Below are 11,359 nucleotides of genomic sequence, written 5' to 3'. Positions count from 1 at the left end.
GGATTGAAAATTTAAAACAAGATTGCACGTAAATATTTAATTCTGTTACCAAAAAATCTATAAAATACATTTACACAGTTTATTTTTATAGTCATTTTAAGTTCAAATTTGGACGAAATTAAATATTAAAAACCTAGAGTAACTATTTTAGTTATTTTGTTGTGATTGTATAATATATTTTGTGGGTATACTTGAAACTTCTTAAGTATACTATTATATATCTATGATAGTATCACGGTTTGTTTTTGATGTATAACGCGTTAAAACTACATAATGTATATTGTGATATGATTAATTAGGAATTTATTATAGGTCAATTTTTTTTTAATACCATATATAATATTATGTCTTATACCTAGACTGACATACCGTCTCCGCTCAGAATCGTTTTTCTTATACAATGATATTATATCATTGAATTCAAATTTGATACCATCCATTATACAGTGACCCACTTGTAATCTACTGTACAGTAGAGCGACATTCACTTACCCACCTTTTTTAAATTAATGTTGATAAAAAATATTCGCTCTGGCAAAAAAATTTTAAATGTAATATAAGGTTCCATAATAACTTGTTATAGTGTAAATTAAAAAAAAAGTTGAGCTTAAATCCAAAATAATTTTTTATGATCATATGAACTTAAAATTTTAACAAAATTCATAAAAATCAAGAAAATTTGTAAGTTATTTTGAGTTATAAATTTATAAAAAATTTTCTTTTTATATCTAATATATATATCATAATATAATATATCTAAGATTTTTAAATGTAATACAATGTTCCTCATAAGTTTATCTACTTTTATAAAAATAGACATAACTACTGGAAAGTCAAATTACATTTTTATAACATTGGATGTTCACTTGATTTCTCATGGAGTGATTTTTCTTATTTTATTGCAATTCAAAACGGTTAGTAGATACTTTAAATTTACACTATAATATGTTAATTTATCATTTTTTATACTTGATACAATTTTCAAAATATTTTGACTCGTTTTGAGTGATTTACAGACATTTGAATTTTTCACTTATTTTCGTTTTTTTCTCTATAAATGTCAATAAAATTGATAAAAATTATTCGTTGGGTATAACTGTTCAATTATTATTGTTCTATAGTATAAGTGTATCATGGTTTTATTTTTTTTTTTATTATTATTAAGGCGTTCCTAGCTAGGTAGCTATCTAAGCCTACTGATATAGTGATATGTACATTTTTTCCCTTTTCTTCTTTACATAATTGCAATATAATAATTAATTAGTAACAAAATAGCCAATAGGTTTAAATCAAGATGATTATCTGGACATGTATCCTTCTTAGGCAGTGAATGGTGATAGATATCGCTTTCTGCAATCGTAAGGTGTTCCTCTCTTGGGTTGGCGAGGTTATGGAGGACTTACATTTAAGTTGGAGTGAGTACTGAATGACTCTATTTGAGTTTATAAGTGAATGGAAGAATTTGTTTGTTATAGAGTCTATGTGTTCATCAATTGTGGGGTTTTTCAAGTTTTTATGCAGTGCTTTGTTGCATATAAACCAGGGAGCATCTGTTATTACTTATTAGGCAAAGTATTTTGTTTTAAAATATTTATATTTTATTTTAATGACTTTTAGCACAACTGCCCCATATTGGGGGTTTATTTTAAGATTAAAGGTCTTAAAACTTGCTTATGTATCATAATTGAGCATTTTTTACTTTGTTTTGGTGTACCAACCTACCTCAGTTCACAGGCAAGTTAGCGTCGCTTTGTGAACTAAATCAACCAAGATGTCTATTCATATTGGATATAGCACTTGGTATAAATCGTACTTTTGAATAACTATTTACATTTTTGCTACACATTAAAATATATAAAAGTGAATACAAAGTCACATATTATAATCTAATCGCAACGTTTATAATGAAGGTTAAATTTTGAATATAATATTTACGTGGGAGATTTTATCATGGAATATTTTTGCGGGGATATTTTATCGTTGAACCATTATTTATAGTCTTGAATACGTTAATTATTATACTTCATATACATGTTACACATTATTTTATTCATGAACATACTAAAAAGAGTAATTAATTTTATTATTATTCTGAGATGTATCATCTAAATGATAAATTAAATACATTATAGAGTTTCCATCATCTTTGGCTAACACCATTTTTTTGTTAGTAATTGAACTAACTCTACTCCGAGAAACCATCATTTGCTTATCCAAATCTCTACAGTTAACTATATATTTTGCATGATAAGCTAGAGGATCACCTAAAATAGAATAAAATTAAAATATTTTAAAAAGTATTTCAGTTAATTTATCTAACCTTTGTAGACTAAAAAATCGCCTCCAAACTTCATTCCACAAGTTAGATAAAATCCTTTTGACCACAGATCCTTAAAAACTTTATACCTGATCCTTTCCAAATTGTTCACAAATTCAGGCAATGGAACTTCAATTATGTTTGAACATATTTCATCTATAATAAAATAAGTAATTATTATTACTGGAGGACAATTAGAAGATAAACAATACATTTAGAATAATCTAACCAAGATGTATTAAGACATTAGGTGATGTATCAAATGGATTGATTTTGGCTGTTTCTTTAGTATGTAAAGAAGTAAATGATGGATATTCAACAGTACGGGCTATACAATTTTCAACTAGTAATCGAACTTCTTCAGGTAATAAAAGACAAGGAAGGCCATTTTGATCTTCTTGACGTGGCGTGGATGGTAAAGTTCCAATCAAACTTCCCAACATGCGATGAGTTGTTCTTAAAATGTACCAATCTATAAAATAAATATATAAATTATTAATAGTAAATAAATATGATAACTAAGGTCAGGATTTTTTGTACTTAAAAAGCTTAAAATAGTATGCATTTATGCGTAAAAAAACCTTTAAATTTGCACTAAATATTATTTATTTATAATTATACAAGCTGAAGCTCAACGAAACAAAAATAGGTGCATATATTAACAGTAAACAATTTAACTTATGAATTAATTTCTTTAAATTTTTAAATTTTAAATAATAATTAACGCTTAAAACAAAAAAACAGGGTTCCTCATATGTGAGTAACATAATAGGTGGTAAAGGAGACTATGATAAATAGTTATAGGAAAAATATATACAGAATAGAAAGTGTATTCTCAACGCCAAGCAGGTAGGAATTGTGAAAATATTTTGAGAAAAAAGTTTAGGGGAATATTTTTTTGTCAAGTTTTGTTAAAAGAAGCTCTATTATTATATATATTTAAATGGAACCCTAGTCAATTGCCACCTGATCATTTACCAAGGTTGGTGTTAAGGATTACATACTATTTTTTGTATAGTGTATTAATATGTATAACAAACAATAATAAGAAAATAATTGAATTCCCTCCCACCAACTCACCAACTTATTAAAACTGATATTGCACTATGCGTCTATGCCACCACTTAATCTACTAAATGATGTACAATATCAAATTCTTAAATATATAAATTAAACATGCTTACCATTTGCATTCCAAATAAACCCTTTATTATTAATCATGTGTATATCAATCACATTATTGCTCATTTTGCTTTCCATAAATAAACTTAAAGTATACAAGTTATTGGTTAATTACTATTCACATTGCTTAAATATATTTAATCAATGACTATTCATAAATAAATCAAAGTAATTAAACCTAATGATTATTAATTAATAATAATTCTTCTCTTTATTTTAAAAAGTAGGTATACTTATTAAATATTGTTTTTACAAAAACATAAAAACATAGCTTATTTAAAAATTAGTAATAACTAATAACCAATAAGTAATAACCTATAACCTATGACTATTAATTATTTTTACATGTTTATATTTTGAATAGTAGTTGATTATGATTTAAATTTAAAAATTTAAACTGCAAATAGAAACCAGTATCTTAATATTTATTATTTATAGCTGTGAATCGTGATCGAAAAATTGAAATTGACGTTTGAAAGAAAATAGAAATAGAACAATAAGAATTAGAATAAGAATTGTGAGTTATAAGTTATAATTCTAGAAATTCACCATCACTAAATTATTAACGCTTTCCAGTCACCACTCACCACCTGTATATTTTGCAATCTCCATTCAGTTTTCGTGATTTTATCATATAAAAATCTAGTTTTTACCATGACAAAATAAATAATTTATTTTGTCATGGTTTTTACCACGGGGCACGGACTAGATAAAGTTAATCATAGTCCGTGGTTTTTACTTATCATTTTTAGCCAAAAAAATTATACCATTATTTACCATTATACCATTATTATACCGTGTTATTTCATTATCAAATATTAATGATAAGTAAGGGAATAAATATTGTTAAATAAAATAAACACAGATATCCATGACAAATTATTACTATTATTTTACTATTTATTTGTCTGTTTCTCATGCATAATAAATAATAAACTACGAAATAACACGTAACTAAAATTTTGCGTGTTATTAAATATTACTTTGTAATTGCATTATCCCGAGATATAAGTGAAATAATTATTTAACAGTGAAAAATATACCTATTTGATTATAAAAAAAATGGAACCTCAATACAACAGTAAAAGTACAGGTAAGTAAATCACTTATTTTGAATAGCAAATCATAGTTAAGAAATAAACAATACTGATTGTTTATAATATCTTCATGTTATTGTTTTCATAAAATTATAACCCCCCAAAAACTATTCACCTAATTGAACAAAATATATAAAATGTGTGTACAGTATTTAATTGTTTATTTTAAGAAAATAATCTATTGCATATTTACATATTATATTCTTTAAAAAGTTATTGTGAACATTATTTGACAATATGCTCATATAGATCATTAGGCGTTAGGACCAAGTAATATAAATTTCTTTTTAATTTTGAGAAAACTTCTTTGTGAAACTAGTTTTTACCTATCTTATGTCAAGAATATTCTTTTGATTTTAACATTTTTGATTTCTGAGTGTGCTAAAATCATGCAGAGTAGTATTCTTGTCATGTTTGGTCATTGAATAACATTTGAAATTAAGAAGACACCACACCCTCAATTGAATTGCAGGCTAGCTATGAGTAATTTCAGAGTGTCATAATTTAGCAACGGAAATTGCCCTGATTGATGTTTGGGGGAATAAGGGTATGTGATGCTCAAAAAAGGGACAGTCTTGTTTTAAGCTGGTTGTATGATTATTCTCCAAATTTTTAAAACTAACAAGTAGTCAAATCATTTAGATATAGATGTTATGATCCAGAGGTATCAAATTTACGAGTCCAAATGCTTTCTTCAATTAAAGCATTTTGAGTAGTCTACTTCTTTTTGTGCAGTCTTCAGTTGTTTATACCGTTCTTTTTTCAATAAGCAGACATTTTTATACCTTTGTCCTTTCTATACCTAATCGGTAGTGGTAAAAATATGTGTCTTGCCCCTCACCACATTTGCATTTTTATCATATTTAATAATAGTTTTTTTTTTATATAATTAATAAATAGTAGCTATGAAATATACAATCGTAGTAATGGATTGAAAAGATTTATATTATAACAATTTATTAATTTATAATTTTTATTTTTATTACAGCTGTGAAACGTTTAATGAGAGAAGCAATAGAGTTGTCAGAGCCAACAGATGAATACAGTGCTCATCCATTAGAAGACAATTTATTTGAATGGCACTTTACTATGCGTGGTCCACAGGCATCAGAGTTTGATGGTGGTATTTATCATGGTCGTATATTATTACCAACTGAATATCCCATGAAGCCACCTAACATAATACTATTAACTGTGCGTAATAACTAGTGTAATTTATTCCGCAATTTTACATAATATTATTAACTGTGTAGCCAAATGGTCGATGGGAAACAAACAAAAAAATATGCTTAAGCATTTCCAGTCATCATCCAGAAACTTGGCAACCGTCATGGTCAATTAGAACAGCTCTATTAGCATTGATTGCGTTTATGCCAACTAATGGCCGAGGTTCATTGGGAGCTCTTGAATATACGCCTGAAGAAAGACTAAGTTTGGCTAAAAAGTAATATATTCTATTTAAAAGAAAACTTTATTATAAAATACTTAATATTATTGAAAATATTTTTAATTTAGGTCTCGGAATTGGATTTGTGAATGTTGTGGTCAGGTATCTAATTTATTAGCTAATAATAAAGCAAAACCTTTGACAAAAGAAGAAAGTGAACTCATAAAAAGTGTAACATTTAAGGTATTTAAAAATAACAAATTCATTTTTAAATAATAAGTTTTTTTTTTTTTAAATTAATCTTGAGCCCGGCAACTTAAGCCAGTAGCTGTTTTGTTTGTTTGTAGATTTTTAGTGGGGGGATGAATGGTTTAAAACACGTTTTGTACATGTGTCAAAGATTTGTCGCTAAAAATCCCGGGTGATCACCCATCCGGGTACTAGCAACGCCGGCCTTTACGTACACTCAGTGTGTTTCTGCAGTTGAGTGCACGCACTGCGCCACACCAAGCCACAATTAAATTGTATTGTATTGTTAATCAAAATATATTATCTCTGTTTATCACTAGGGAGAAGAAGCAGCTGAAAAAGTCTCCAAACCATCTGACCAACAAAAACAGGAAATGGAAGCAATCAATGAAGAACCAGTAGTAAATAATATTTCACCCAACTTTTTAAAAGACGCATTATGCTCAGATATTGGAATGTACCTTATATATTTAATTATTGCACTCATTAGTATATTAGTAGCACGACGTTTCTATAGTGCTTAATTTTATTATCTTAATCATTTATTTTACTACAACTATTATCAACTATTATTAAATTATTTAAACAAAACATTTTACCAAAAATATATAATTATCCAATAAAACATTTATTAATTAGTTAAAAGATTTACTATGGACACCACTCTGCACTGTAGATATTTTGATAAGGTAGTTATTGTTTGATTACATCTATACAAAACACTATGAAAATGTTTATTAATAAATATCTAAGGTTTAACTGGATTATTATTTTCCTTTTTCATCAGTTTCTTCCAATTTCTTTTCAAATTTTTCGAATTCGACTTTTGTTCGTATTTCAATTTCATCTTCAACTTGTTCGACAGCTATCACCTTCAACACAATAAATATACTAAACATTGTAGCATTCTAAACATGTAACAGGAAAAGCTAACAACATTCATATTTTATATTTCTTGTTTCTTGAATGTGATTGAAACAGTGATACAGGTATACATAGGTAGCTTTAAACAGGCATATTATATTATTTATAAAATATTTCTTGACTTCTGCATAAAAGTTAAATCTAACAGAGTGAAAAACATTATGTTTCATAATTTTGTGAATTTTATTTTTAAATTGAAAAATAATCATAATGAATGATTTATGTATTTAAAAAGAAAATATGAATATATAGGTACAATTATTACCTGTTCTAATTCTGAATAGAGTATAGGAAGAATGTGTTGATTTTAAATTTCCAGGGTGGTTTCTGGTAGCAAATTGGTTTTTATTGCTACCTACTTTGAGAGACCAAAATGCCAAAGCTGAAATTTCTCCGGATATTTTTAGATAAAATTAATTTTGTTGTCATTTAAAATTAAATGACAATAGATATTTAAAATTTTCGCAAAATATTTATATCAGAATTTTCTAAAAATAGTTTTAAAAATATTTTTAACCTATATTTTCTATTTCTTCAATTTTTTTTTCAATAAATATTGATAAAAATTGTATGCTCAGTCAAAATTAAATATTGATTTCAATTATTTTGTTGGGATTATTAGATTATTTGTGGAAACTTGAAACTTGAAACTTTTTACCATGACATATTATGTTATTATTTACTAATACTATACACAATGACATTTTTAGTTTAATTTTAATTTTAATTTAATTTTTAATTTTTGGTATGTCAATATTACCTTACAAGTTAAGAACAACTAGGAATAAAATAAATAGTATCCAATAATATTAATTGAGGTTATACCTTAAACCAGTGACATAATATCCAGAATATTTTAGGGAGGGGGGTTACAACCCCCTAACCATCTTCCTAGGTACACCACTGTCTGAATATAGGTTTTAAAGTTTTAAACATGAAAATAAAATAATTTTTACCTCGGGTATATAAAATTGAAGCATGTATTGAACTCCACCTTTTAGGGTAACTACTGAACTTGGACAGCTAGTACAAGATCCTTGTAATTTCAACTTGACGATTCCTGCATCATATCCCTAAATACATACCAATATATTTACATAAAATTAATAAAAATATATGTAGTAACTGATTATATAGATGCTATTTTATTTTTTTGAAGTATAAAATATGGATCACAAACAATAATATTACAAAATAAAATATGAGCCAAAAATATGATGGCCACTGATATAAGTCTTCTGAAATAAAAACTTAAAAAAACCATAGAATTAATGTGTAACCTTGTCATTAAGAGGACGTTGCACCCGCATGATGAAATACAAAATATATACTGTCATTCAAATTAGTAAAACCTTAAAAAAAGAATAATTTATTTTTTCAAAAATATTATTTGTAATAAATTCAAAATAATATTTCCTAACTTTCAACTTTGATATTTTTAGAGAAAATTAGTATTTTCCTTTAAAAGAACTTATATACATAATAAAATCAAATAACAAATTTATTTGTTTTTTGTTAATACGCATATGCTAGTGGCCCATTTTCAAATAATTAGTTATCTTAATAAAGAAAAGTTTTACTATAAAAAGAATATCACCACCATCTTCTTGTACAGTTGGTCTAATTCTGCTATCAAGAAGTTCTTTAATCATCATCACAGTTTCATTATCATCTTCATGAATTTCTAAAAAAAACAATTGTATAAAATGAATAAGAATATTAATAAAATAAATTTAAAATTTAAATCATAAATCCACTCACGAGTATCACTAGTTGGTTTAGCATCAGTTAATATAGGTAAACCACTTGCAAAAAAATCCATAATGGTAGCATATATTTCAGGTTTAAGAACCATCCATTCTATATCATCGTCTGTTTTTGTTAAAGTAATATAATCCGAACCAAAAAAGACACTTTTTACCCCTTCAATACGAAACAAAACTTTAGCTAAAGGACTACAGTACGCTGCTGTAGCATTAGGAAAATCCATTGTATGACCTTTTTCCAACACCTGTATTTACAAAACAATTTTTATTTCATACCTAATGATAGAATATTTTGGTAGCATAATGCTCATGGCTTACCTGAACACCAGGTAAAAACTTAACGCTATTTGGATTAGGAGTATCTTGAGTTTGTATAAACATAGAACGATTTGATATAAAATAAGGTCGATGTTTCACTTTAGGAAACAGTTTGGAACTAGTTGCAATTGGTTTTTGGGCTCTAAAAGTAAAATATATCATTAGAAGGCAAATATAAATTAAATATAAAGTGTTTAAAACTACAAGTAAATCTAAATCCTATAGTCATTACTCATTACTAATTATGTTTTTTATAGGTACAGTAGTCTCGCTAATCTAGACTTGACTCATCCAGACATTTAGTTAATTATTTATATTCGAAACAATGACTATACGTACAAGAGGTACGCTATACAATGTTGTTTTTTTTCCCCAAAATCAATACATCGGTTAAAAATTAAGCCAACATAATATTGGGACTAAAAAAGTAATATCTTATATAATAAAACACTAAGATGATTAGGTTAGATTAGTTTATAAATAAAATGTTATCATCTATAAGTATAATTCAGAAATATTTCACTGTTGTGTCAGTCAAATATCCTTATGTCCTGAAAATAATCCATAAATAATGAAAAAGTTCTCATACTTTATTGTTTTATAAGAAAAGCTATAAATTAATTCAAGTGGACTATAAAAATAAAATATTTAAAAATAAAATAATATATTTTAAGCTATACAAGGTTTATTGTTTTAAATAAAAATGATTAGCAATATTTCTTAAGTCTGACAGTGAATTCATTAAAATATATTTAATAGCGGAAAAGATTATTATTGTACAATGATTAAAAACATTACTACTAACACAGAACATAGCTCCTAACTAAACTTGTCCTGTAATTTCTTTTTTTATATTAAATAATTCTATATTTCTATTAATACCATTAATCACATAATATACTACATAACTAAGTATTAGCTTATAAACAAAAATAATCCTGATGCTTTTAAATATAATTTTATTACCGAGAATATGAAAATAAAAAATTATAAAAATAAAATAAATTCTTAAATTATAAGCAATGGGGGTGGTATATTAAAATTATAATTGTTTTTAACTAACAAAATATAATGTTTCTTAAATAAAATAGTATTTATAGTTACTTACTTTAGCAACAATGGTACTACATTAATTAAATGCACAAATCGCCTCATTTTCTTAAATGTGTAGATTTTTAACAATTACCTATGATCAAAATAAATATGAATTTGTGTGATTCTCAAATATTAAAATAGGTAGGTATAATCTTAAAGAAAAAATATTTTTAATATGAATCTATAATATTTGATTATATACGAGTATACAACTGTAACAAAAATATTTTATTTTTCTATGAATCGTCCAGTCAAATCAGCAACAGCAATAAACTGATTATTTATTTTAAATTTAATAACTTATACAGTATATTATATTATGTATAAGTATTCATATAAGGCAGTTATCGATATCACTATTTATAATAAACATTAAACACAATATATATATATATAGGTATTATTAAAATCTCTACTTGTTTTTTTAATTGCCTTTACCTATAATAGCCGCTGTAAATCTACAAGAATCTATAATGCATTTTTTTACGATTGCAATATTGCACGAAATACCTATAATTCATAGATAATAAAGATATCTTTATTATCTATGCTATAATTGCTGAATTCGTGGATAGTGATAAGATAACTGGTAAGAGATAATATATTATCAAAATTTCGTTCGGCACCGATGTCTTCACTGAGCATGCGCAAATTGATAGTATCTTAAATCGTGCGCATGTGCAAAACATTAACCGTGTTTATGTTACCCACGATTTAAGGGACGCATGTTATGTTCCAGAAAAAAAACGGCCAGAATATAGATTTGTCGAATGTTAAATAACAGAAAATAATATTACAGAATTGAAAACAACTAGAATATAAAAAGCCCAGAACGTATTTGAACAGAAAATAAAATGAACGAAAATAAATACTACAGAATGTAAACTGATAAGAATTATTATCAGTAGAAATACGATATTAGAGATACTAGTATCTATATCCGTGGTAGAAATACAGAAATTGATATTGCAGAAATTCGAAAAGTGTATAATTCCAGAATGGAACAGCGGCGTCCGCAGGGGGG

The 11,359-nt window shown here is 26.1% G+C and overlaps 3 protein-coding genes across 5 annotated transcripts; 1 reads left to right on the top strand and 2 right to left on the bottom strand.

The window, feature by feature from the left end:
- Positions 1-1,142: 1,142 nt before the first annotated feature.
- Positions 1,143-4,230, bottom strand: LOC100163505 (tRNA-splicing endonuclease subunit Sen34). 3 transcript variants are annotated; one of them, XM_001946897.5, is made up of 5 exons: positions 4,087-4,210; positions 3,502-3,584; positions 2,547-2,789; positions 2,321-2,473; positions 1,143-2,264 (listed from the first exon to the last, which is right to left on the bottom strand). In XM_001946897.5, the coding sequence occupies exons 1-5, from the start codon at positions 4,131-4,133 to the stop codon at positions 2,062-2,064; spliced, it is 729 nt and encodes a 242-aa protein (XP_001946932.3). In that variant the 5' UTR covers positions 4,134-4,210; the 3' UTR covers positions 1,143-2,061. The 3 variants fall into 3 exon arrangements, with proteins under 3 accessions (XP_001946932.3, XP_008185776.1, XP_008185777.1); XM_008187554.3 differs by having other exon boundaries at positions 4,049-4,088; XM_008187555.3 differs by lacking the exon at positions 3,502-3,584 and having other exon boundaries at positions 4,087-4,230.
- Positions 4,231-4,394: 164 nt separating this feature from the next.
- On the top strand, positions 4,395-6,996 carry LOC100161458 (ubiquitin-conjugating enzyme E2 J1). The gene is made up of 5 exons (XM_001946960.5): positions 4,395-4,592; positions 5,585-5,790; positions 5,850-6,040; positions 6,112-6,226; positions 6,553-6,996. The coding sequence occupies exons 1-5, from the start codon at positions 4,562-4,564 to the stop codon at positions 6,754-6,756; spliced, it is 747 nt and encodes a 248-aa protein (XP_001946995.1). The 5' UTR covers positions 4,395-4,561; the 3' UTR covers positions 6,757-6,996.
- On the bottom strand, positions 6,725-10,825 carry LOC100164871 (NFU1 iron-sulfur cluster scaffold homolog, mitochondrial-like). The gene is given in 7 exon segments (NM_001293328.1): positions 6,725-7,104; positions 8,113-8,229; positions 8,737-8,840; positions 8,918-9,167; positions 9,241-9,382; positions 10,349-10,426; positions 10,774-10,825. Coding segments are annotated over 6 exon segments (765 nt in total). The 5' UTR covers positions 10,396-10,426; positions 10,774-10,825; the 3' UTR covers positions 6,725-6,999.
- Between the last annotated feature and the right edge of the window lie 534 nt (positions 10,826-11,359).

This window comes from Acyrthosiphon pisum, chromosome A1 (assembly GCF_005508785.2).
Source record: "Acyrthosiphon pisum isolate AL4f chromosome A1, pea_aphid_22Mar2018_4r6ur, whole genome shotgun sequence".
NCBI classification, from domain to species: Eukaryota; Metazoa; Arthropoda; class Insecta; order Hemiptera; family Aphididae; genus Acyrthosiphon; species Acyrthosiphon pisum.
Note: the sequence above shows the minus strand (reverse complement) of the source record. Positions and strands in the feature narration are given on the sequence as shown.

What these genes read in the sequence shown, in the direction of transcription:
- LOC100163505 (XM_001946897.5), bottom strand. Translation starts at nt 4,133, where the DNA reads ATGATAAAATCACGAAAACTGAATGGAGATTGCAAAATATACAGGTG. An exon ending in GTTTATTTGGAATGCAAATG is followed by an intron (nt 2,790 to 3,501) that starts GTAAGCATGTTT and finishes TTTATTTTATAG; the next exon opens with ATTGGTACATTTTAAGAACA. An exon ending in TAATGTCTTAATACATCTTG is followed by an intron (nt 2,474 to 2,546) that starts GTTAGATTATTC and finishes ATTTTATTATAG; the next exon opens with ATGAAATATGTTCAAACATA.
- LOC100161458 (XM_001946960.5), top strand. Translation starts at nt 4,562, where the DNA reads ATGGAACCTCAATACAACAGTAAAAGTACAG. An exon ending in CTAACATAATACTATTAACT is followed by an intron (nt 5,791 to 5,849) that starts GTGCGTAATAAC and finishes TTAACTGTGTAG; the next exon opens with CCAAATGGTCGATGGGAAAC. An exon ending in AGACTAAGTTTGGCTAAAAA is followed by an intron (nt 6,041 to 6,111) that starts GTAATATATTCT and finishes TTTTTAATTTAG; the next exon opens with GTCTCGGAATTGGATTTGTG.